This window comes from Numida meleagris, chromosome 12, assembly GCF_002078875.1.
Source record: "Numida meleagris isolate 19003 breed g44 Domestic line chromosome 12, NumMel1.0, whole genome shotgun sequence".
Classification (NCBI taxonomy): domain Eukaryota; kingdom Metazoa; phylum Chordata; class Aves; order Galliformes; family Numididae; genus Numida; species Numida meleagris.
This window is the reverse complement of record NC_034420.1, coordinates 6084186-6110946: the sequence shown is the minus strand read 5'-3', so window position 1 is coordinate 6110946 and position 26761 is coordinate 6084186. Positions and strand designations below refer to the sequence as shown.

Here is a 26761-nt window from a genome sequence, read left to right as displayed (position 1 = left end):
TCGGCAAGGCGCACGCTCCAGGAGAGGAGCGCTGATTGGCTGAGCCAGCCCGGAGCTGAAGGAGCCGATTGGCCGCTCGCAGCGCGTGGCGGCGGACGTTGGTGCCTTTGAATGCAGGGAGCGGCGCGCGGCCCCAGTAGCAGCTATGGCGTTCTGCGCGGCTCCGCTGCGGCGCTTCAGCGAGGAGCAGGGTACGCGTAGGGTCGGGGTGCGGCTGTGGGGCCGGCGGAGCCGAGTTGCGGTCACCGCCGTGACGCTGCTGCATGCTAGGGCTTCCTGCTGTGGGGTGACGGTGGGGGAGCCTTGCGGCTGAGCAGGTGCCGGAGCCCCTTCGCGTTGCGCTGAGTCGGGGCTGCAGGCGAGCGCCCGCCGCGCGTTAGCAGCGAGCAGGGCCGGGCCCCGCTGGCGCCGCGCCGCAAGTAACGCTTCTCCAGGGAAGCTGGTTTCCAGCTTCGCTGCTTATGGAGGGGGTGATGAGAATGGAAGGAGTGGTTCTTCTCACTTTCTCTTCCTTTTTTTTTTTTTTTTTTAGATCAGGTGTAGCTGTTATGCCTTGCTAGCTTCAATTCATACAAGTTGAAACCCCTGTCATTCTTACCGCTTCTCTCCTGTTCTGTGTATCTCATTTATAGCGTCTAACTTGCCACGAGGCTCCTGTGACATCAAGTCTTCAGCTGCCCCGAGGAATCCTTCATCCTCTGAACCACATCAGCATGTTAGGAAACAGAAGAGTAAGTAGCCCTAGAAGTTGTGCTACAACAGCTTTGAAAACTGCACTTGTTAATGCTTGTGTGCTGCTGCTGCTTCGTTCTTTTAAGCTTCCATAGTTTGTTTCTGCAGCTCGCTGCCTCCCTTCCAGCTCACATGGGGGTCAGCTGTAAAAACATGTCTGGTTGAATCTCTTTTCCAAGAGATGTGATGTGATCTCTACTGATCAGTAGGGTCTGTGCTTTGAGTTAAGATACGTGATTGAAGAACTTCACTAGCCTTGCTTCTGGTGAGATTTTCATGGCTTTTTTTAAGATATAAGACATCCTCTGGTTGAAAACTGGCAGCATGAACCTGGATGGAGGGTATAAGCTTGGCAGAAGCTAATTTCTCAAAATGGGCTGTTATCTGGGAGTCAGGCTCCGGACTATGTCATGTGGCCAGCTCACTAATACTGACTGCTTGGTTGCAGTAAGAAGGCAGCTAGCTTTAGGTCGTGAGGTGGGTAGTCTAAGAATCAGATAGCTTTCTGTTCTTTGTATAGCAAATTAACTATCTTTGTCTGGTTTGGTGAAATTTTCCTAACCATATGCATACACATCCTTTTCCTTCACCATTCTTTTCTGTATACTTCTGCAGGTGAGACGTGTCTGAACAATGAGAAGAATACAACTGCCTCTGCAACTGGAAGGAGACTTGCATCTCTTGGATCATTAGTAAGACCTTTCGGTGGTATCTGCAGCACTGTTAATTCTGGATAAACCTCACTGTGTTTAGTTAAATCACGTGGGTTTTTCATACGGTCACTGTGAACTTAGCTAGGTAAAATGTGGAGTACATTAGTTTGCCTGGATTTCTTAGCAACAAAAGAGAGAAAAATAAATAACTGGATTTTTGGGGACGCGTGATTATTACTTGAGCCTACAGAGTGGTTTGTTGGCTTTGCAGATTGGCTACACAATATTTTTATTAATGTGGATTGGTTTTTTTTGTTTGTTCTGGAGTTATTTTATTTTAATTCTTGCTCATCATAGAACTATAGCACAGCTGCTTCTCTTAAGATCTTGTTTCTGCTCCTTTCATATAGTGGATAGACCACAGCATGCACCTAGTGGTGAAAGAAGCAAAGAGGGGATTATACTGTATTTACGGGTTCTCATTCCAATCTGTAGGGCTGTAGATTTGAAGATGGATAGATTAATGAGTTGAATAATAACTTAGACTTAGTCATTCAATTTATTAGTACTTAAGATATAGGAGGAAGTCTCCTGAGCCCAGCTGCATTTAAGAGGTTAACATGCTGTTATGTAGCTAAAGAGATGTGTATGTCTCACACTTTCAGTCTCCTTCGCATCACAGTAGCTGTGAGCTGTCCATTCAAGAAAGCACAACAGTAAAACTGATCCTCATCTGTCCTATCTGTAGGAGAGATGTTTCCTTTTGATATTGCATGTCTTTAATACTGTTATCTATATTCATGTTTAACAGTTGCTAAACTAATATGCAGCTAGAGATCACCTGAACTATTTCTAATAAGTTTGTTTTCAACAGCCGGTTAGTGGGAGTCTGAAGCCTAGAAAAGATCTTATCCTTATGAGAGAGAAAAAGAAACAGAAGACACTGGAGAAGGAGGTATGAATACATTATCATAGAATTGCATTCACTTAATGTTGGCCACTTTCCAGAGTTAGAAATACAAGCTGGCAAAATTTGCTTCTTTTACATAACATAGTGCACAAGTGCTCTGCACAGAGCAGTGATTATCAGATGTTATGGTTTGTAGAAAAACTGGGCTTGTTAATGGAATGGAATTATATTAATAAAGCACAGTTCTGTATAATGTCCTGTCTGTGAATGACAAAATTGAAGATGTGTGTTCTGAATAAAAGTCAGTACAGTTCAGATAATCAGCCTTTTCAGGAAAACAGCAGGCATAACTTAAAGATTTTTAAGAATAATAATATCACGAAATAGAAAAGATCACTTCTTATGTTTTAGATTCGTGCATTAGTGAGAGAGCGTGGAGAGCAGGATAAAAAACTTCAGGCCCTGGATGAAGATTTTGTTAAGATGGAAGCTAAGCTGAGTGCTGCAGTTCAGGAGAAAACCTCTCTTTTGGCAAACGTTGCTTGCCTGAAAAAACAGCTTCTGGAATTAACAAGAACCAATGAACTACTGAAATCTAAGGTATTCAGACAAATAGTTGCTTATTTGCTTTCGCTTGGCTGTTACTGAGTTCCCTGGTCAAGAGGAAACTTCCCCATTGGCATGTTTTCCATGCCCCTTCATTGCCTCTTGTTCGGAGCGTGTCTTGTTTGGGACATTGTGTGCTGATCTAAAGACAGAGCTGGACTTGATAACGACATGTACTGGGACAGGCAGAGATCAGTGTTGTGGGTGGGAGGGAAACACTGTTTTAAAAGACTGAGTGTTTCATATAATGGTGTTACGCTTACAGTTTTTTTATTAATCTCTCATAAGCTATCTGAAGATAGTGTGCAGAAGAAAATGAGCAGTCTATGCATGGAGTTAATGAAGCTCAGAAACAAGAGGGATGCTAAGGAAAAGGTAAGCTGGTTTGTACTGCGCAGGATTGATCTGTTCAGGAACTGTCAACAAAGAGCTTGCAACAGTTCAGCATTTTTTTTCTGTCCCTGTACTTCTGTGACAATATCAGTCTGGTCAGACAGCTGATGTGTCCGAAAACCAGTGGCCTTAAACGTGGCTCTTAGCCATGCGTGGGTTTTCTGGGTGATGAATGCCTGTAGCTGTAACAAACAGTTAATATATCTACAGATGGATAATTTGAATATAGGAGTCACATTTAGCATAGCAGCAAGTACTGTAATTAAATCCTGGTTATGAATTAATTAAAAATTATTCATGGCTTTAAGAAAATGGACTTTTTTCATACTAAATCCAATTTTGGTGGTAACACCTGCCTTTTTCCAGACTGCACTTGCAAAGCAGGAGAACATGGAAATGAAGCTGCAGGAAGTACAAAGGAATCTGGAGCATTCAAAAGGAAAAGTAGCACAGCTACAAGAAAAACTGTAAGTAGTAAGGAAGGGAATGCACGTAGCAACGTAACTATCAGCTGTGCTTAGCTGTTTGTCCTTAAGCATGTAGCTTGGAGAAAAATTAAGGCCATTCTACTGACAGGAAGCAGAAATTAACAGCTTGTGACCTCAAATAAACCTTATGGAAAGAAGTCTGGATGATTGCCATAGGAAAATTTTCATATACGAAAAGGCCTTTTGCTCTCATCTAATATCCAAGTGCTTGAATGTGAGCAGATATTTTATATTTAGCTTTGTGTATTTTAACTGTAATCTAATAATGCAGGTAATGCAGTTCACAAAAGGAGACAGTGATAATTTGTCTAGCTAGTGCAGCCTGTCCAGCATACTCGGCTGTGGTAAAATGTTGTACAATATCTTTAGTGCAAATGGGAAGACTACATGGAATAAGTAGTAAAAGAGCATAGGATTGCCTCTTACAGTCAATACCAGTTTGTCAGCCACGCTTGATTATGGGAAGAATGTGTTAGTATTAAGTAGTGATCCAGTGACTGACTTCTACTTGCTTACCTGTAAACAAATAACCTACAAGCAGCTCTAAAGTGCTTAAACAGATTGTGAAAATGTCCTGGTTCTAGATCTGCTACGGAGAGAGAGAAAGTGGAAGATAAATCTGACACTGAAAAGCTCCTGGAGTATATCACAGAGCTCAGGTAAAGATATATTGTTCTTGAATTGGACTGGCTACGTTAAAAGGCAAAGCTTTGTTCTTTCTTGGTGAAGCAGAAGTTTGAGAACAACTCTGCTTAACAGCAATAAAATAGAATGGGAAAGAGTGGTTATCCTTCCAGACAAATGGGAAGGAGATAAGATATTTTTATCTTTCTAAGTGTGTGTACATGATTTAATTGTATACAAACTTAGCTTTTATTTTTTCCTCCTCTGAGTTACTGGCAGTTATGTTTTGGGGACATCACTTCAAAAAAAAAAAGTGAACTTAGCAATTTTCTGATTTTTACTTTATAGTGGTGATGAGTTATCTATGTTGCAGGCACTTCAGAAGAATATCAGTCTGATTGTAAATATTACCAGTTTAGTGCTACATGGCAAGTGGGAACACCAACCAGCTTCTCAGTAATGCGTACCTAGCTCAGAACACTGTGAAAACACAAAAGCATTCGAATTTAGTTAGTTCACTTGGATCTGAACATCTCCTCTCCCTCACTGTCCTATTTCTGCCAGTTTACTCAGCAAGAGGTTCCTCATTAACTTGTCTTAAGTTTCTGCTTATTGTGAAGTCTGCTTTATTTGTGCATGCTTTTCCGTTGAAACTCACTGTCTTAAAAAAAAAAAAAACTGGATGTAGTAATCATCTGTAAATGAAGTATAGTGACTAATTATGTTTTTGATTGAACTGAAATACATATTTTAAATTGTGTGACTGTGTAAGCTTTTCTTAAAACACCAATTTTGATATCAATCACATTTAATTTTAAGTAACCTGTTTTAATGTCCCAAAAAAGTCTGAAAAAGTAAGGAAAGGAAGCTTTCCTGCTGAAAACCAATAGTATTAAGCATTTCAAGCATTTCTCATTTGTGCTTAAGTGTAATCTTAAAGTTGTGGTGACAAATACATGAATTTTATTCTACAGTAGTGTTGCAGAAGGCGTAGAGAAATACAAACTAGATGTTGCTCAGATGGAGGAGATGTTGATAAAGAAAGACCAAGACATCAAGATCCTGAGGGATACACTCAGAACAAAAGAGGAAGAATCAAATATGCTGATCAGAGCACTTAATGAAAGGTGTGAGTTGCTTGAGCAAGAGAAAGGTAATTGCTAGTGTTTGAATGCTGTTTGCGTAGTTGGGATCACATGCATCCCGTAACATCTCAAATACATTTGTCTAAAATGCTGCTGTGGATTCTGAGTGAAATCATGTCTCTCAGCTTCAGCTGCAAACAGATCCACATGTTTCTATCTATGTGGAAACAACTGACTCTAAATTTCTATTTCCATGGAGATATATTGGAGTAAATAGTATAAAAATGAAAACTGTTTCAACGCTAGTCTTTAATCAAAAAGCTGAACGCTTGTTCCTCTTGTTACTTTGATAATTAGTACTATACCTCTTCATTTCACTGTTAGCAGTTCATACACAAGTTCATAGAGTGTGTCCAGGAGCCCTTCTAAAACTCGCATTCACTTCTGCTCTCCCTACTCCACCCTCCTCCTGACAACACTAAGGGAACCATTTAGCAGGCTTTCCCCAGCTGTACCACTTCATTTGATAAAAGCTAATTCACTGAGCTGAAGCTTGCTACCATTCAAAAGTAATTAGAAGTGGGATTCTTTCAGCCAGTTTTGATGAATTCTCAGATGAGTAAAATATGAGGTGGGTTTTTTCCATGCTTAACTAATTTTAAAGCTAGAATGACAGAACTATGAAGAAAAGATGTTGTACTTCTTTGAAGACAGAGAAGGCATTACCTGTTGCACTGACACTAACTCTATGCAGAGAGAGAATCTTCTGAGAGCAGAGGAAAAGTCCTGAGTATGAATGCTGAAATAGAAGACCTGAAAAAAAAAATTCTCTTAGAAGAGCAAGAACACCAAAAACTGCTTCAGAAACAAGAGGAGTTCATCTCTCAGCTGCAGCAAGAGAGGGTAAATATAGATTCTAAGTTAATCTAAAGTACTCTAATCCAAATAACCGAGACTAAATGTTCTGATTTTGGTTACACATGAAGTTACTATACTACTAACAGTTTAATCTGCAGAACGTAGAAGTGGGTACTGGTTAGTAGAAACAGTGTGCTCTTATCTTCTAGGAATAACAGCTAGTTGTTCTCGTTCACCCATTTGCCCTTACTTCTGTGCTTTAAAGTTTCAACACTGCAAAGTAGCCTTTAATACCTAGGAAACTACTGGTAGTTTTAAACACTGTGCTACTCTGCAGGAGTTGTCTGCATCTGTGCATCAGAAGTTACAAAATCTTCAAGATGAGGTAACAAGTGAGAGACGTCTCTTGGAAGAGGAGCTAAAGAGTGCAGTGAATGAGCTGGACAAACTACATGCTAAGGAGAAGAAAGCTGAGAAGTTGGTGAAGCTGCTGGAAAAAGAAACCAAATCTAAAGCTCTTGAACTTGCACAGATGGAAGTAAAGTTGAAAGGGTTTGTGAAACAAACTGAATTTAAAGCTATAGAAAGAGAAAAGTTGAATCAGCAGTGTATATAAAGCTTTTGAACCTCATTCAGGTCTCTTTAAAGCCTGAATACCTGAAAACTTTTCTTGCTGTTTTTGATTAATTACAGCAGATTGATTCAATCTGAGTGATTTGAATAATTTTAAGTTATCTTAATTTAAAACTGTTTAATTAACATGCTTAAAGTGCCACTACTGTAGTAATGTGAAGCTGCTGTTAAATGTTAGCTACATCCGTGTTGTACTGGATATTTATGCCCTAGACAGGGCAATTTCTAGGAAAGATTTTTCAAGCAAGTTGTTATTAATGTTGATGTATTGAAAGCTTACTAGCAGGTGTTAAATCTATTCCACAGATATCTTGGAAGTTAGGGAGTAGGGGAATGTTTAGTTAAAGCTGCTAAATCTGAAGATTGGGCTTTAATTAGTGAGAAGTTGTGACAGAGAGGTTACTGGTATGTCAGAATTAACACACTGCTGCTCCTACAGGCCTTCTGTAACTGATAACAGCATTTGGTAATGTGTTCAAACATGCTGATGTTCAGCATGGAATGTTGAATGCTTATTTCAGGAAGAATGCTGAGTTGGAGCAAATCAAGGAAATGCACAGCAATACAGTTCTGCAAATCCAAGAAGAGCTCAGCAACACACTGCGTCAACTGGGAGAGAATGTTGCAGAGTTTGAAAGGTATTTCAGTTCCATTAACATCTAGGGCAGTGATTATCCCCAGGATTATAATGATATATGCTGTTTATGTATGTGCCTTCGTACTTGTACCTGAGAGCTGGTGTTTGAGCAGTGGTTTTTATGGTGGAGTATTTGGAGTTAAGAAATCTGAGTATTAGTCAATTGTAATGACATGCTCAGTAATCAGGAAGCTGTGGATGTTTCTACTAAAGTGTAATCAAGTACTCAGGTGCTCTCCATTCTCAATGAAAGTTGTAACTAGTGAAGACTATCTCTGTGCTCTGAAGTAGCTTGCAGAAAGCCTTCCTGATTCAGTGTAAGTTTTGAGTCTAAAAAAGATTCGTTTTTTTTCCTGCAGTTCTTGCAAGCGTTTCTTCTCAAAATATTCAAGTTGCAGTATATTGATGAGAATGCAAGGCATCTCAGAAGTGTGGTGAATCCTTCAGATGCAGTCAGTCTTTCAGTGCTGAAATTTTCTACCAAAACATAAATGAGCCATAGTGTTGCTGCTTAAGGCTTTATGGATTTATACTTAGTAGCACGAGTTTAGATTGCTTTCTGAACTTATTAATACATATTTTGGTATAAAGTAACAAGATTTCTCTTGCACTGTCATACCAGCTACAAGAAGAGAACAGCTGAAGAAATACACAATCTTAAGCTGGAGAACACCTCTCATCAGGAACAAGTTACTGACCTAAAAAAAATATGTGAAGATAATCTACAGCTGCTTCAGGAAGCAGAATACACTAAAAACAAGGCAAAAGAAGAATGTGCAAGGTATTGGGCTGCAAAGTTTTCCCTTAAGTAAAGAATACTAGCTGAGGCTTGCCTCCTGCACTAGAAATTAACATGGTGTTCTTTCAAATGAAATGAGCATTTGGTGTAACCTTAAACTTCCTTTTCCTAATTCAGAAGTTGGAAAATATTGGTAGGCGAAGTGAATTAAGATTGTATTCATTAAAAAACTAATTGATTCAATTAATTACTAGGTAGCTTTCCTTCATGTGGAACATAAGTAAAGGATAAACTTTAACTGTTTCTGTTGGAATATTGCTCTTATCAGAAATATCAGTTACAGTGACTGTTCCCAAATGAATAAGCTCCATGGGGCAGACAAATATTGAGTTTGGATGTGACTGACTGCCTCTGCTTTCTGAATAATGGCTGTCATCTCAAATTCTGCTCACAAGCTTAACAAAATACCACGCTGCAGTGAAGCAAACAAAAACCCTTCCTCTGCCTAATGTGCAGCTGTAAGTAGCAAAGCCAGCAGTTGTCTGAGGCCGGTAATTGTGGACACTTTTCTTTCACCAGCTAACAGCAGCTTAGTGGTTCATTGTCCTTCGAGCTCACTGTGGCAGATCATGTTTAAGTCCCCTGTTATGGGCAAGTAACTGAGCATTGGAGGAAATGAGGGAGTCAGGTCTCAAAAGGTTCCAGTATACAAATACCAGTATTAGGCAACTGTAGTAACTGCCTGTACATTAGGGAACATACAGTGTGTGTGTGTGCTAGCCTTCCTTCCCCTCTTAATGCAGTTCCTAGCTAGCTTCCAAAGCTGAGGTTGGGTTTAAGTCAACAACTATGCTCTAGTCTTTTTCAGCCACTGAGTGAGTCAGCTGCATTAAAAGTACTTTTTTGGCCAAACTGAATTGGGCTGTTTCTGGTCTCCACAACTGTATCACTTCACTGACTTATAAAAATATTTCTGTAATGCTTCTGCTGTCTTGTTTACCTATAGCCAGGATAGTAAGGTTATCCAGAACACAATCATAGCTTGCTCCAATTTATTTCAAAACACTTGTGCTGTTTGAGGTAGTGTCCTTTCTTTTTTCCCCCAGCTGTTTGATAATTCTTCCAGTTTCTGTTACAGTTGTGGTTTTTTGGTTTGTTGTCTTTTTCTTTAAAGAAAAAAAAAAAAACAGTTATTTAAGCTGAAGAATTCTTTTCTATTTAACTTGGTCGTGGTAGACTGACAGGAAAAGGGTTCTTAGTCTCTACCTAGATGATGCAACAAACAGCTGAGGTAAGAGAAGGAAAGCAATGCATAATAGAACTTTGAAATCCTTGGAGTCATTCACACTACTTGAACAAACCTGTGTATTAGAAATCTAACTAGCCAGGTATCTTTCATTAAGAGTTGCTAGTATTAAACAGTCATGAATAAGAAACATGATGTTTCCTTGCTTTCAAAAGACAATTTCCTTGTAGAAGTTACACAGTACATCTTGAACTTGAGTGTTTTCTGTACTATATTTCTCTCTTACAGTACTGTTAGTGCAAATCTTAATTTCAGTTGTTCCAGTAACAGCTTCTAAATGTGGTTAATTTTGTTTTCACAGTTACTCTAACTGAAAAATAAAATAAAGCTAAGGATGCTTAATTAGGGTTTGTTAAGGATGGCTTATGTTTTCCTCAGGATGATTTTAGAAGCCCAGACAAAGCTTGCACTAAAAGAAGCAGAAGCAGAGAAAACAAAAGAGTCTTGCCTCATACAAGTGACTAAACTACAGGAAAAACTGGAAGAGCTAACTGAAGATCTGAAAAAAAAATCTGAAGTGGAAAAATCAAGGTGACTTCTTTGTGCTGCACTACCCAAGTTTTGCTTCAGAGAAGTGCTGAGAGCTAATAGTAAAAATGCCGAAACTCTACTTCTTGCTTCTTAGGAAAACCATACATGAAGATGTGACCTCTAGCTTAAAAGAAGAGATAAAGACCTGGCGTAATCTATATGAAGAATTGCATAACAAAACTAAGCCTTTTCAGGTGTGTTAGGAAGTAAATTTTCATTGATATCTTATGTTAACATTTGTGCGGTTGAGTCAAGTTCTGCTCTTGAGGAGTAAATACGCTATTTCTTCATCTAAAGGTATTTATCCTGCAATGATTTCCTAAGTTACTATCCCTTGAGACAGCTGTTTCCCTTCCCAAACCAGTCTTTGTACTTGCAGATCTCAGTTTGGGAGGAGGGGTGCAGTGGGGGAAACAATAAAAAAACCCTCAAATTGACTTTTGAATGTACTATATATTTCAGCAACAACTAGATGCATTTGAAGCAGAGAAAAATGCTCTCTTAAATGAGCATGGTGCAGCCCAAGAAGAACTGAATAAACTAAGCGAAGCATATGCTAAACTACTTGGCCATCAAAACCAGAAACAAAAAATCAAACATGTTATGAAGTTGAAGGAAGATAATACCCACCTGCAGCAGGTTTGTCAAATAAGAAGTTAAAAAGGGAGAAATTAATTGCTTGCTTGATTCCTCTCTTCTGCTAAATCCTCCAAATACCTGCAGTCTAATTCTTCAAACTCCCTGTGTTCCGTAGTTCTTAATTTCCCTGCCTATTCCAGGTTAGAATAAGCCATCAGTCTCCAGAACAGCCAGGGAATCTGTTGGCATTTGGATTGGATACATGATATACAGGGATATCTTTCCTACTACTCTTAATGTAACTTCTGAGTATTATTTTCTTCAGGATATCTCAAAACTGCGTGCGCTTCTTGCAAAAGAAAAACAAGCAAACAGAGATCTGCAGGAGCAGCTATATACAATTCAGGGCATTAGGCGTTTTGATCCTTCTAAAGCTTTCCAGCATGATAGCAAGGAAAATATTCCTCCAAAAACTCCTTTTAAAGAAGGTAAGCATGGATATTCATGTAACTCAGTCTTTGTGTATCTTAAACATATCCAAATAAGATAAGACAGTCTTGCATAGTGTACCCCACTGGGGCATGGAGGAGATAGCACCTCTTATATTTCTCAGCAGATGTTGGAGGGTACAGTTGTGTGGGGTGTTCCTAGTGGACTTGTTGCTACTGCTCCTCCTAGCCTTGTTTGTTTTAACCCGAGATATGTTTCAAGTCAGACAACAAAGCTTGTTTGACGTGGAGAAGTGGATTACAGAGGGTCAAGTGGTTGATGTGATATTGCAAGATATGAAAATAATTATGCTATTATCACCCACTAACATTCTTCTTACAGCTTACCTGTTGTAGCAAGCACTACCTCTTACAAGAGCAGCAGGAGTAAAAGTGACTCAACCAGAGGTTTGAGCCCTGGTTCCTTAGCTGCTACCTTGCAGGACCTTACACTGCTGTAGGTGTACAGGTAAAAACAAAAGACCTGTAGATGAATATGAAGTGGTGAAAAATAGCAAGAGCAAAGGAGTGCAGAAAGGGAAGCAGACTAGGAGGGAGAGGAAGCAAAGAGATCTCAACCAGACCTTCACTTCAGAATATTATTCCAGTGTCTGAAATTGTGGTCTTGCCTATTAGGTGGAATCTAGTGCCTCCCTCTCCCCCACCAGACAAATGCTTGCTCAGTGTGTACAGAGCAATAGCACAAAACACAAACTTAGTGACATTTTTTCCATTGCAGGTAATAGAAACAAAGTTTAGTCTCTTCCTGCTATTGAGAAACACATCACCAATAAATTCACGTACTACAGAAGATTTCAGCAGGCTATTTGTTCAAGATGGACTTGGAGGCCGTATGTAATAGACATTGGTATGACTACTAGGGAAGTGATAAAGTAATCTGTCTTCAGAAAAGCTGGTCACGCTCTTACTTGAAGACAACGTAACTGGCATGTTCCCCGCTCCTGGTCGTATCACCGTAACTGCCATTGTTTGACTTGTTTACTGAAGCTACTTTGGTTTTTAGTAGGTCAGCTTGAGTTCAGAAAAGGTGAATAATGACTGGGGAAAAAGGATGACAAACAAAACATACCTTTGTGAATATGCTATTTTGTAACTATCTAGTTTCTGCAATTTATGTTAAATTAATTTTGCTGGCTATGGTTGCTTTGATGCCAATGGCAGGAATGCTTTCTAAAGACTCTCTTTGTATTGTGGCTTATGTAATATAGATCAAATGTAAAAACCATATTGTGGGGTTGGCATGGGTATTTTTAATGGGATCCATATTTAAGACATGTTAATTTCCAGCCTGGGGCTGGATAATGCAGCTTTCTTCTTCAGAAAAGGATTTCCAGGTCAAACTTCAAACAACTGCCTCGTCCACCTAAATGTTTGTATCGTGGCTAAGAGAAGTGTGAGCATAACATCTGTCTTAAGCGAAGTCTGTTTTACAAGACTCTTGAATTCTCATGGTCATTTTAGTTGTCTATCTTATCAATGTTATGTGAAGGAGAATACCAACAGAACTTGGTTTAATTGAGTGAGAGGATGCCCACTACACATTCATTGTATAGAGCTGGATTTTGGCAAGGTGGAAGTAATCTGAAATGCATCAAAAATCAAGGATATTTTAGCAGAATAAATATTTTCAATGATGTTTTGTCCATCTCCTTTATGAAGGGATCAAAAATAAAATCAAATCACACTGTAAGTGACCTAGTGTTCAAAACTTAAATCTTCCTATCAGATCTCATTGTCAGTCTTGCCTGAAGGACGATGCAATTCTCTATCCTTACAGAAGAAACTATTTAGCTGAGCTGCCCGATGTACACGACTTGCAAATCCCTTATTCTCTCACTTCCTGTGGATTTCTGTTAATACAGAAGTAATGGAACAAGTGAAACGTGGAACTGCTTTTGCTAATTCTGTATATTACCATCTTGTATGTGACTGCAGCTAAGAGTCCACAAAACTTATGTTATCTATACTGACATCACAAGATTATGGAGTATGATGGTACTGAGGAAATAAGAAACTAAAAATGCAAATTAAGTCCAAGGAAGTGAGTTGATAGATCTTGTACACTAATGCCATCTTTGTGTGTTTGCTGGGTTATTTGAACTTGTAAAGAGGAGGATTAAATGTGTATGTTTCAACTGAGAAATAACTGACTTCCAATGTAGGACTTTCTCTGAAGTATAGAGAGTTACTTTAATGAGGAACTTCTTGAAAGAATGTCAGAATACTGGAGTTACTGGTCAGTGTGGAGAAGAATATAAAGCTAGCTTTCTTTTTTTTCTCTGAAGGATATGAATGGAGTAAAAGAAAGCTATAGCAGAACTAGCTTAGTCTTATTCACTTGATGGTCTTTGTAGAAATCCCAGTGTTAAGTAGTCTTGTACACCTAGCAGCAGCCAATGTGATATGGTAGTTGGTTAGACCACACTGTGAGCAACAGAGCGAAGAGTAACAGGGCAGGGGGAGAAATCTGTATGTAAAACAAGACTGAAAATGGAAGACCTTAAGTAACACGTGATGCATTACACTAGCGTCTTTGTCTCGGAATGGCATTATTTCATGCAAGGTTGCTGATGCTTGCATAGACTTTCTCGGGTAGACTACTCCTAAGGGTATTTCCAAGGTTATTGTTGATAAACCAGAATGCAAAAAGCTGACAGAAGAACATTGACAAGAACAAGTGTTTTCAACAATGTAAACTAGCCTTTTATTTCAAGAGATTAAGGCAAGTGAATGTTAACGAAGAGCTCTACGAAGCTCAAGCATGGAAAAGATGGCACTGAATTAATGTAGCTTTTTAAATGTACATGTTCTACATCAAGTTAGTTACAGTTTGTCAAAGGGCAAAAGCATAGCAAGTGAAGTGAATTACTGCATGTACTGCAGAAGTGCTTTTCTGCCTGGCTATGTGTTTCTTTACCGCTGCCTCGGTGGTTAAAGCTTTCTACCCTAAGTGGCAGCTTTGCTTCAGTCCGTTTTCAATCCTTCTTAAACTACCGAGGGCATGTTTTACACAGGCAAAAATACGAGGGCAGCTCTCAGAAATGATTTGGCCATCCTTTTAGAGCATTGCCAGTTTTTTTTTAACTTGAAAGTGTGAGTAAATAGGGTAGAGCAAAGGGGTGAGTGGTAAAGGAGAAAGCTGATGATCTTGGAGCTCTATTCCAACCTTGGTTCTATAGAAAGGGCCAGGGAGAGCTTGGCATTGTGCAGCGGTTGCAGTTGCTCACGCTGCTGTTACCAAGTTCACACTGAGCAGCTTAAAGGGGGGTAATGGGAATAAAACAAAGCTCAACAGGATTCAGAACCACACGTGATGGGGTTTGGATTAGTGTCCCAGTTTAAAAGGTCAGCTGAGCTATTGCTCCTTTCACTCTATGTGCTCTCCTGCAGCCTGAAGCAGACAAAGGCGCAGTGCCATCACTTCCCTGTCTGCTCATTCCTCCCGGGGTAATGCCTGAAGTGCTGGCGGAAGCGGGGCAGGTAAGGTGCTGGGTGGTGGCAGTACGGGATTGCTGCTGGCCTTTAACTGCAGAACACAAGGGAGGAGAGAGGGAAAGAGAACTAGCATTCGTTTCTGTAATTACAGTATGAAATAGACTGGTATAGTTACCCACTGATGCATTATGCTTAAATGACTGTGACGTGGGCTATAATCAAGTAGGTTTTATTGATTCCACTGCTACAAGTAGCTTAAAAAAAACTATTAAAAAAAAAAAAGATAAAAGTTACTATACACAGTATCAATTACTTAAGTACATAACAAAGCTAATCTAAGAACTGTTGTATATTTCTAATAGGGTTAAAAGCAACGGGTGCTCAACTATTTTGCAGCCCCCTTCTATTACCTGCCTCGAGCTGCCCGTGTTGTGGGGCACGCCGCTCGCTGTGTGGGGAAGCAGCACCACACGCCGCTGGGCTGGGGTTAGTGCGGGCGCAGGGGCAGCGCTGTTCCCGCGGTGCTGCTGGAGGGCTCGCCGTCTCTATGGATGTTGTAATAAAATTTTTATAGTGCCTGAAAGAGGAAATGTTATCCATCCGAACCTTCCTGCAAGGGGGAGAGAGGACCTCCGCCCCGGCTCCGCTGCCGTTAACGGCGTCCCCCCGCCGCTGCCCTCAGCCCCTTTAAGGCCCCTCGGCCAATCAGCGCGCGGCACCGCGCTGCCCTGCGCCGGGCGCGGCCCTGGGAGGGCGCGTTGCGCGGCACGCACGTCCGCCGGCAGCCGCGGCGCAGCGGAGGAGGCCGAGGCCCCGCGGGGCTGCGTGCGGCGGCCATGGTGGGCCGGGAGAAGGAGCTCAAGATCCGCTTCGTGCCCGGGCGCTGCGAGCTGGTGGAGGTGCGCGGGGCCGGGCGCCGCCCCGGAGGGCCGCGGGGCTCGGAGGGACGGGGGGCCCAGGGGCCGCCCTGGCCGCCGGCGTCGGCTGCCGGAGGCCGGGCTGGGGGGTGCGGCGGGGTCGGGACGCGCCGCGAGCGGCGTCGGTCGGTTGCGTGCTTCCGTACCGCCGTGCCCGCACCCGAGCGGCCGTTTGGCGGCACCGAACGATGTCCGCGAGCCCCCGAAGCGTTACAGCCGCCCGACGTCCGCGGCGCTCGGCAGGCCCGCCTACCCGCGGCGGAAGCGCTTGGCTGTAGCTCTGCGTATCGCTGCTCCCGCGGGCGTTTTACTACGGGCAGCGCTCACCGGAGCTGCGCAGCCGGCGGCGTTTGACGCGCGACTGAGGCGGAGCGGCCGCCGGTTCCGCGCGGCCCGGCCCTGCCCTGCCCTGCCCTGCCCGCTGTCCGGGTCTCTGTCCCCGCGGCGCGATGTGGCCGCGGTGTCCCCGCGGCTCGCCGTTATGTTGGGCCTGTCTGTAGGTGGGAACTGTTGAGCTCGTTGTGGCTCTGTGCTGTCTGGTTCTGGTTCCTTGTGTGGCTTTCGTGTCGGCCGGTCCTGGTTCTCAACTCGAAGCACGTCTGCTATTTCTGTAAATCATACTCTTATCTTGTATTTTGGCAGTGTCCACAAAGTAACGTTAGATCTCATAAGTGTTATTTGCTTTCCATGTTACTGCTCGTGTGGAGTTACGTGTTTGTGTTGGTCACTTTAGGCTTACTGAAGACATTCTGTCACGTTTTTAGAAAACAGTTTCCTTCTGGTTTCTGCAAGAAGTCCTTGATGAGCAGATACCCTCTGTATGCAGAAACAGCGATAATCTCTCCTGTGAGGCTGAAAAGTCTGTAACAGAGAAAGCAATCACCATTTCCTTGTTCCCACTTCTCAGAGGCCCATGGGCCGCCCTGGGGAAGAGTCAACACGTTTCTGTTCTCTGATCAAATTCACTGTAAAGATGAAAGTACTTTTTTTTTTATTAACATCATTCGTTGTAGTTTGCCATTTTCCAGATAAGAGTTACCCACTTTCACCCAGTACTTATGAGAATAAATCACCCTTTGCCCATAACGCTGAGGAATGTAGATGCGTGGTGCTGGGAGCCTGACACAGCTGCTTTGGGCTCGGCTGTGCCCGTCACGCCTCTGCACGTACCTGGCGGGACAGGAACCTTCAGACTCGAAGGACAAAGGGCAGAGAAATCAGTGCTGCAGTCAGCAGCAGTGAGTGTGTGGTGCTGAAACTGTGAGGATGCTCGGAAGGGAATGGGTTATCAGAACTGCATAGCAGACAGCATTTCTAAAAGTGTAGTCAGTTAGCACGGTGTCCTTGTGCACGGTATAGCTGGGAAACCCAAGGTTTATAGTTCCTGTACACCTGAAGCTTTCTTTATTGACGTAGCAGCATGTGCTTTCATTTTTGTTCTTAGCAGGCTTTTGCTCAACAGTACGTGCAGAAGGAAAGCATGAAAGGGAATAAAGGTTGCACAGGCAGCTGTGAGTCAGTGTTTGCTGTCTTGAGGGCTTGACAGTCTGGTGAGTGGTGCTGGGGAGAGAGGAGCTCGGTGTGGACTGACATGTGCGGCCATCCCAAGTACTGAATGTGCTGCAGCTGAAGTAAAGCCGTACTTGGTTGTACAGGTTGAGAGGTTTAGTAACTGAACCATTTTCACCTGCCTTTTATTAAACTAAGACAAGAGAGCGGTAGTTTTGTTTTATTTGTCATTAGGCCGGTGTGTTCGTAAATGATGAATTACTGTTTTATCTAGTAATATGTAGGTTGCTCCAGAAGTAATGCCTCCTGTTTGATAGAACAAATTCTCAGCTACAAAACACTGTTTTTGAACAGTCACCACCATTAGCTGTGCATTTTCACCTGCACTCATAAAACTGCACCAGCAGAGGTGGCCCACTGTTGCCACTGCTGAAACATGCCACCCACTGCCTCCCTGCGCTCACATCCATGGTCTGGTCTCCATAAATGTCCAGCAAGTGTTGAGGAATTCTCTGGGTGCCATTTTCTCTGCATGGAGGAATTCAGCGACACACCTTTGCTTCATACTCCCTTCCATGTCAGATGCCATTATGTCGTACTGTCCCTCTGCTGCCACCTGTCACACGGCAACAACATGTAACAGGACATTGATGGGAAGGTTCAACCTCTGCGGCCATCCCACCTGCATCCACCTCTGATGTCATGGGACAACTCAGTAAAATAGGAGGCATTACTTTCACGGGTTCCCTTGTAAAACAGAAGTCTTCCAGTGCCATGTGGGTCAGTGTTGGTGCACCCGCAGTGAGTTGGCGGATTATGAATAAACTTATAATTCTGACATTTGAGTTTGTCTTCTTTGGACATTTGTGGATTTTTTTTTTATTTTTTTTATTTTTTTGTGAAAGTACCTGAGTTTCCTATTTGAATTTTGTATTCAGCATCTTCAAGAATACGTTTAAGTACTTGTCTCTAATATCAGTGCTTCCGGGTGTTTGTTTTCCATGAGAAACTCAATTCAAAACGTGTCACAATGAAAACTCATTAATACAGTAGCACTCCCTGTAGCCTTGCTAACGCTTCAAGAAGAGAAGTTAATAAATAACAAGAGAACACAAACTTCTCCTGTTCTCCTCTCCTAGGAAGATATTGATATTCCCAGTAGACGAGTTCTGATCACTGGTGCTACGGGACTTCTTGGTAGAGCCGTGTTTAAAGAATTCAATGAAAATAATTGGAATGCTGTTGGCTGTGGATACAGAAGAGCTCAGCCTAAATTTGAGCAGGTTAATCTTCTCAACTCTATTGCTGTTCATGACATTATCCATGATTTTCAGGTGAGTTTCTGGAGTAGAGAGATAAGGTACTTGACATGGCTGGTTGACAGTGCTGTTCTGATACGCTGGCCGTGTGGCTTTAGTGAAATTAATGGTTTGGTAGAGCTCTGAAATATGATGTCGTTGTCTTTGCCATATCTGGAGTATAGTTTTACTCTGTAGGTACAAATAAATCTGAACTTTATTATCATCACCAGAGAGAGAATGCCAGTGATAAATGTATATGTCAGTACACCGGGTCTTGTAGTTTAAAGAAAAAGGTAATCGTGAGCTTTGACATAGTAAGTACTGATTATTTTTAAGCTGAAGAAGAATAGAATGCATCAGTAACCACATGTGTAGTGTGCAGGACAAGCAGCATGCTGTTCTCCTGTTCTAACTTGCAAGGGGAGGATGTAAAACCTGAAAAACATTATGCAGGGTGCCACTTTAGAAAATGGCTTTAAATATCCTGTTAATAGTGTGAAATGTGAAATAAGCCACGTGAAAATAGCTTATCCAAAAATAGGGTAGTTTTTTTTCAGTAACGTTATGTGTGAGATACTGCATTCTTCTGTATTTTGCATTATTTTGCTGCTTAAGAATAAAAAAGACGATCTCAGTCTTTCTGTAGGATTGAAGTTACTGGAGGTCATGATTGCAAAACTAATGATCAGGTTCTGTGGGTGTTCTAATACAAAACCTTGAGGCAGCTTCGTTCTGTTTTGCTTCCTAAGCAAAGCGTGCTCCTCAGAGTGTGCTGAGTGAAAATAATGCTGCTACTTTTACTGCTTCTCACAACTTGGTGAAATGCCTTTTTGCCAGAGGGAGCTAGGATCAAACTGCAATTTCTTCACGGTGTTTGTTCTAAATTATTGTTTAATTTCCAGCCTCATGTTATAGTGCATTGTGCTGCTGAGAGACGGCCAGATATTGTGGAAAGCCAACCAGATGCTGCTTCCCAGCTCAACGTGGCTGCTTCAGGGAACTTAGCAAAAGAGGCAGGTAAGGAGGCTGTCTCATGGATTTGGTTTCTTAGATTTGTTTAAGGGTTTGCTGAGATTTCAAACAAGACATGAATTAAAATGTATTACTTACAAACATTTTACTTCTAGCTGGAATTGGAGCGTTTCTGATCTACATCAGTACAGACTATGTTTTTGATGGAACAAGCCCTCCTTATAAAGAGACCGATGTACCAAATCCCCTGAACTTATATGGTAAAACCAAACTGGAGGGTGAAAAGGCAGTCCTGGAAAATAATGAAGGTAAGAATACGCTTGCACATTTTTAATAGAAATTTCCTATTTTGCTTAGTTGTGTGTTAGCTTAATAAACTCCTGCATCGGAGATTGAGTTGCAAAACCAGGGAAAACTGATTTAGAAAATAATGTGATGAGGAATCAGTCTCCTTACTCATAAGTTGACTAAGGCTTTATTTCTTAATTGTACTGGTCTTCATGCGTCTTCCTAGCTCTCTGCTGATGGACATTTGCAAGAGTTTGTCTATTAAAAATCACCTGACTTTTCTAGAGAAAAATAAAACGTATCACTAATATGTTGTAATGTTGCAACCTTTACAACACGATGTGTAGCTGCTGATACTTAGAGGGATGCATTGCACTTGTTCTGAATGGATATTTACTTTCAGGGGAAAACCAGACTTCTGATTCAAGGTTTTGGTTTTGGTTTTCTAAACTGATCTCCTGTTTTGCTCTCATTGCATAAGCCACTAGGCTTTCCATGTACCACACATATTAGAGTTCCAGTGTTATAACTTTATGAAGGGTTAATAACATATTTCTGATTTTAAGCAGCTCATTTCACTATTTAAGTCTTTTCTTAGTGAAAATTGGCACATAAAATACATATATGAAATTTTAAAAACTTTACTTAGTAAAGGAAAAAAATAGGACTTGAACATGTTCCCTTTACTTTTAACATTTAAGAGAGGTTTGACTGTTTCCAGATAACATGTTGTCAGTTTTTACTCGCAGATTAAAATAAAATAAATATTTTTTTTTCCCAAGAAATTTGAAGAAAATAATCTCTTGGTGCTCCTACAAAAGAGGCTTCTGATAAGTGAATATGATACACTCAGTCTGATTCTGCTCTGCTTAGCCACAAAATGGACCAACTGATAAATTAGTGCATTAGTGTGATGATCTTTCAACAAGTAAATGAACACCATATTTGAAAGTAGTAGGCCGTAATTATAGGCTTGCCATTAGAAGTAAGAAATACATTGTCTTAAAAAAAAAAAACTGCTAGGACAAGTCCACTTGTAGTAAAAATCCATTAAAAGGTTATTCTTTATCTCCTACTCAGATGTAATCTCTGAACTGGACTGTGATGCTGTCTGCTCCTGCTTCTAGCTTGGTCACTAAGATAAAACTGCACCAAATTCCAGTACATGTGTGTATCTTGTTAGCTCCTTCCACAATTCAGCATTTCAGTTTTGTTTTATAATGCTTTTGAATATGATCAGGCTGTAGTTGGTTGCAGCAGTTATATTAGCAGAAAAAATGTTGAGATGGTGCCGAGTAAGGTGAGCACTTCTGAAGATACTGAAAAAGAGAACTTATGTATATGTTCATATGTATTTACATATTTATTGAGTGAACAAATGATGGTTTCTAGAGCAGCAGCAAATCAGTGTCATGGCTGATTTATTATATTTATTTTTTAAGTTGGTTGGTTTTTGTTTTTATGTCTACCTATAGCAATAATGTCTACATTACTTCTTATCAGTTTGTGTTAGTCTTCTTGGGTGCTTCCTCTAAAGATCTTTAGTCTTTCTGAGATACTCATAAGATGTATTCCATTATTCCATCATTAAATGTCCTTGTCTTTGTACTTGTTTACTGTTAATTTCATTTATCAGTTCACTATTTGACATCTAATACTATTTACTAAGATATTTTGTTCTCTGTTCCTTACATGTGACATTTCCAATTGATTCCGATGTTCCTGTCTTTTTGTGGTGTGTAATATCCCAATTATCCTCCTTTTATGCAGGGGATTTCTGTCTGCTGGGTGAAATGTATCTGTCTGTGATGGATGCTTGAAATACAGTGTTTGGTGGGAGTCTGTGTTCCTGTTCTTACCCAGAGATGATGTGGAGTGTTGGAGTAACTACAGTTACTTCTTTTAAAAAAACAACAAGTTTTCTTCCTAACCCAAACAGACTTTCTATTTTTTCTTGCAGTGTTAATGTAAGCATGTTAACACTGAAGAAAAAGTCAGTGGCATAAATGCAAATAGGTCTGTACAAACTTGGTGTTCATAAACAGTACTTTGAGGAAGCAACATTCAAAATTGTATTCTGAGTACAAACATATTCCTTGCTTTTTGTTTCTTATTTGTACGTGCTTAAATCACCAACAGATTTCTTAACACTTCCAAAACATCTTTCAGGTTATCAGTACCTATTTGTAACCCCATTAATACTCTTCAAAATACCGTGTCTTTTAGGTGCTGCAGTACTTAGGATTCCTGTGTTGTATGGAGAGGTGGAAAGACTGGAGGAAAGTGCTGTGACTGTTATGTTTGATAAAGTGCAGTTCAGTAACAAATCTGCCAACATGGACCACTGGCAACAAAGATTTCCTACGAATGTGAAGGATGTAGCAGTTGTTTGCAGACAACTAGCAGAAAAAAGAATGCTGGTAAGAATTTCAAGAAACCAGCCTCTTTGGGTAAAATCAGTTCAAACTCTTACTGAACAACCGAGAACGACTTCTAACCTGCATTATTCTTTGTATTTCTGGAACAGTGGGAGGGAGGAAAGAGCTATCTGTAAGACTACAGTATCTGCTGTACATGACAGCGTGCAAGTATTCTGATATTTGAAACAAAAGTGGGCGAAGTGACAGGAAGATCCTTCCGAACATTGTCATGTTTCTTCTAGTACAAAGATGAGAACTACGAATACTTCACCTTTTGTAATGTGCCTTCTAGAGATTGCCATTTTAGACTGAAAAAGTCATAGCAGCTGAAAGTAATTTCAAAGTTGCCATTAGTCATTGTATTTAAGAACACTGAGGTGACAAAAGATAAACTGCTGGATTTAAGTACGTTATTGCATTTATTTAGCACAGCACCTTGAGATTACTGTCTTTGCAAAAAAAAATAATAATAATAAGAAAAAACACTTGATTTTTTCATAGGTAAAGCTTTTAAAAAGAATAGGTCAAGCATATTGCGGGCATGATGCTATTCATCTCTTTGTTAGGACTTGCCTGTGGCTTTTAGTTCAACATTCAGAGCATGTGTAGTGTTTTCTGCATTTTTTTTTTAAGTGAGTAGTATAGAACAGCTGAGTTCTTTCTTGAGTTCTTTCTCCCCAGTTGTTACTTAACCTTGATTGGTTGATTTGGCTCCTTCGTGTTAATGCTGCAGAATACAGGCTGTTTTTGTAAAGTTTGATCTAATAAATGTAACACTGATTTTTTGGTCTCAGTCCCTAGCCAGGTGTTTCTCTGAAGGCAAACCATCCCCAGAACATCACTGAGGTGCTGTAACGTGCCTGTCGGGATGGGATCGCACTGCGAGCTTATTCTGCACAGTTCTGACACAGGAATTAGTCTGAAGGCTAGCTGCTTTTTTTTCACTTGTGCTTCCTGTTTTCTCCTAGGACCCCTCCATAAAAGGGACGTTTCACTGGTCTGGCAACGAGCAGATGACTAAGTATGAAATGGCATGTGCCATTGCAGACGCTTTCAACCTTCCCAGCAGCCACTTGAGACCAGTAAGTGATGCACTGTTGAACCTGGAGAAAGATGGAGGCGCTTTATATTTTCACATAGTAGGTCCGGGTCTCACATTGGCTCTACAAGTAAATTTCCTCTTCAGGACAATCCATGTGGGTATGTCTAACACAGCAGTTGTATTGCTGAAGATGCTGCTTGGACTGATGGATTATCAAAATACCCAGTCAGTAACCAGTTTCTCCATCTGTAGTGCAATATTATTTCTGCAGAACAGTTCCCCTTAGTAATAAGCAAATCCATGTTTTATGTTCTGTTTCTTCTTAAAAAAAAAAAAAGAAAAAGAAATATTGACAGAACATTATTATGGAAGTAGGAATCTGAAAGAACTTTTCAGTTTTATTTCTGAATCCAGGCACTTAAAAACTTACACATTTTTGCTTTGCTTAAAAAATAATTTCAGTTGTGTTGAAACTCAAAAATAAGACTACTCTAAAAGAAGTACTGATAATGTTAGGATTTAGCATGCAACTAAGGATAAAAAATGAATTCCAAGGGTTGTGAATTAATAGCAGCTGGAACTGAAATGTGACTTAGAAGGCAGAGGGAAAGTTAGTCTGATTTTTTTCTTGCTAAATCTATTTCTCTTCAAGTATACTAATCAAGATATAGTTCTGTCAACATTTTGGAGTACCTTTTTTACCCTGTAACTACAGTCATAGGACAAAAACAGGAATAAAACATGGAAGAATAGAGGTGGTAATAGGTATTTGAGAAAGGTCACAACTCAAGACACTTGACATTGCTCGGCCTGATGTCTCCTATGCTGAAATGGAGTTAACTATAAAAAAACAATAACACAATACAGTTGGAGAAAGGAGGGGAACTTGCCTGAATAAAAAGCTTCTAAATGAACATAGATATGAGAATAAAAATTCAGTTTTTTTGCCATTTCTGATTGTGTGATGGTGTGTTCTTTTCTGTTTTAATTCTTCTTTTAGATTACTGATTGTCCAGTTGTGGGCGCTCTTCGTCCAAGGAATGCTCAGCTTGACTGCTCCAAGTTGGAGATGCTGGGGATAGGTCAGAGAACACCATTTCGAGTTGGAATCAAAGAATCACTTTGGCCTTTCCTTGTTGACAAGAGATGGAGGCAGACTGTCTTCCATTAGTTTGTAACTTTTTTAGTAAGAGTATGGTATGTGGCACTTTTTTAAAAGAAAAAAAATAGTTTTGTATGAGTGTTCTTAAATCGTGACACTTAAAAGTTTTCATTTAATCAGGTAAACATGTGGTCTTGCACTAGTGAAATTGTTAGCCTAAAAAAGTTCAGTGACAAACACTGAGCCTATATGACATCAGAGATCCTCCTTTCCATTCGTACCAGTCCAACCTACTGTCTGTTTGTAGCAGGTTGTGGTTCTTAGTAATCAGCACCATTTGATGCTAAGAATGACTCAGATGACTTGTAGACTTCTTTTTGGCTGAAACATGCTGTTGATGCTTAAGGTCTGTGCCATCGTTGTATATACCATTTCACTTCATTAAAAGACATGGTCAGTTACTTTATCACCAAAAGTCTGAGTTACTTGTTTTTAATTTCTGAAGGTGTTACTATGAAGTTAAACTGAAACAGGAATTGTAAAATGTTGGTTTTGCTTGAGCTTGAATCAAAATGTTTTTTAAAAAAAGTGAAACTTTATTTTTGCAATTATCAAGTGTACTTTTTATGCTTGAAATATTTTCAGAGTGTTCTGTAATTTGAATGCCTGCAGCTTCATATTTGTATGGCATATTGTATGCACTTGTTTTACTGATCACTTAAAGCTAGATGAGGGTGGGGAAAAAATAGTTTGACTTCTGTTTTGGGGCGGGTATTGGAGGATCCTTTTTTGTTTTGGTATCTTCATCTTTCTCTTTTTTCTGCGTAGTATTTGGGATTAGTGGAATTATTTCTAGGACGATGTTGCTAGTAAACGCGTGTGAGAGAAGAGGGGAAGGTATTCCAAGAGTTTATAGCACTCCAGCTTCTTTTGCACAGACTCTCAGATCTTGCACTGATGCAGCTTGTTCTGGAGCAGCGAAGTGCATATGTTAAATGTTTGCACTGTAACAATGTAACCACAGTAGTCTAATGTAACCAAACCTTCAATCTGCTTATATTTAGTCCTTGAAATTGAGCTCAATAGCTACTTAAAGTAGAGGAAGAACATGGTTTGTGCAAGTTAGCTTCCTTCTGAAGTTGTTAAACGGCGTAAATGCTCTGAGATTGCCAGCAGACCATTAGTAAAATTAGGAAAAGCTGCATTTTTATGATAATTTATTTTTCTGAGATTGGAATGAAGAGCGGGTGAGGGGAGAAGATGTTCAACTTAAAAAATATATATATGTTGGGGGGTAAAGGGTGGGACAAAAACAGACCAACCTCAGATCTTACGAAGGTCAGCTTTACGTTCGGTTCTTTAACTTTCAACTGGCATATGTATGCTAAGAGTTCACTATCCTGGTTTGTTTTTAGATCGAAGTCCTGATATACACATGGTAACCTGTTTCCAAAGTGACAATAAATATATATTGCAGCATGAGAAACATTTGTTGATTCTTTATTTTCTCTTGAGATTTGTTTGTTCCGAGTCATAAGTACTTCTAATTCCTGCCAACTTGAAGTGATGGTTGAAAGTATGGCATTAGAAGGTCAGCCTTGCTTGAATCCTCACTGTAGGCTTATTTTGATATTTATATTCATTGCTCTCTATCAGCTAAGGGAATAAAGAAGTCATTGTTTCCAAAGCCTCCTCTGAGTTCAAGAAAAACCTGACATTATTCAGGAGTGAGTCATCTGTAGAAATTTCTTGGCTGTTCTGGGAAGCACTGAGGCATAAAAGGGTTTGCTTTCCAGTAGAAGCTCTGTAGCAGAAGTCTCAGCGATGAAATCTCCAGTGGCTTTTGTACACAGCTGGGTTTTCCTGCCCAGCAGGTTTATAGAACAGATTGTTGCAGGGTTTGGGGTGGTTTTTTTTTTTTTTTTTTTCAAGAAGGTTTAAACAACTTCCTTGGATCCGAATTTCCCAATTCACTGATAGGCCAAGGATTTTGCAAACAAATTACAAAAGCAACAAAAATAAGTATATGAACCAAACTTACTGGATTTTGGAGTTCTAGCTTCTATTATATTCCAAATATGATACATCTTCTGGTAAATGCTGAAAGAAAAATAAAATTGATGTTATAGCTCCACATAGGCACTCTGCTGTGTTACTTTGGGACCCACTGTTGACAAGGTGTAAGTGAAACAGGAAAATCAGATGATGTATGGAATCCTTTTGATTATTAAGAGTCAAGTTCGTGAGGTCGTACATGAAAATCTCTAAACACAATTTCAGCTCAAAACAATCTTTTAGCTCTTCTCATTTTTTTCTGTATATAGATATCAAACGAAGCTAGATTGTTGGAAGCTGGTGATATTTCTCATCAAAGAAAAAGAAAGGTAAGATACAAAATGTCACACTGGCATTTTTGTGATCCTCTCTCTGCTGCCTGGAAGAGGATCTGGCCAAGTGATCGATGCAGCTGTCAGCTCCATATGAAATTACCG

The 26761-nt window shown here is 40.3% G+C and overlaps 2 protein-coding genes and 1 long non-coding RNA gene across 5 annotated transcripts; 2 read left to right on the top strand and 1 right to left on the bottom strand.

Moving 5' to 3' along the window:
* HMMR (hyaluronan mediated motility receptor) lies at positions 45 to 13426 on the top strand. The gene is made up of 18 exons (XM_021410250.1): positions 45 to 191; positions 633 to 731; positions 1348 to 1424; positions 2260 to 2340; positions 2707 to 2895; positions 3190 to 3276; positions 3661 to 3761; positions 4367 to 4441; positions 5381 to 5559; positions 6246 to 6394; positions 6687 to 6901; positions 7504 to 7620; positions 8242 to 8400; positions 10043 to 10195; positions 10290 to 10389; positions 10658 to 10834; positions 11100 to 11262; positions 12002 to 13426. The coding sequence occupies exons 1-18, from the start codon at positions 146 to 148 to the stop codon at positions 12019 to 12021; spliced, it is 2187 nt and encodes a 728-aa protein (XP_021265925.1). The 5' UTR covers positions 45 to 145; the 3' UTR covers positions 12022 to 13426.
* On the top strand, positions 14236 to 25755 carry MAT2B (methionine adenosyltransferase 2B). Of its 2 annotated transcripts, none has more exons than XM_021410253.1 (7): positions 14236 to 14763; positions 18284 to 18478; positions 19348 to 19462; positions 19573 to 19725; positions 21932 to 22125; positions 23094 to 23207; positions 24168 to 25755. In XM_021410253.1, exons 1-7 carry the CDS (start codon positions 14734 to 14736, stop codon positions 24336 to 24338), a joined length of 972 nt encoding a protein of 323 aa, XP_021265928.1. In that variant the 5' UTR covers positions 14236 to 14733; the 3' UTR covers positions 24339 to 25755. The 2 variants fall into 2 exon arrangements, with proteins under 2 accessions (XP_021265928.1, XP_021265926.1); XM_021410251.1 differs by lacking the exon at positions 14236 to 14763 and adding an exon at positions 15458 to 15617.
* LOC110405184 lies at positions 14720 to 16656 on the bottom strand. Of its 2 annotated transcripts, none has more exons than XR_002442714.1 (3): positions 15889 to 16656; positions 15129 to 15263; positions 14720 to 14809 (listed from the first exon to the last, which is right to left on the bottom strand). It is a non-coding gene; the product is annotated as an uncharacterized LOC110405184 (long non-coding RNA). The 2 variants fall into 2 exon arrangements; XR_002442713.1 differs by lacking the exon at positions 15889 to 16656 and adding an exon at positions 15349 to 15429.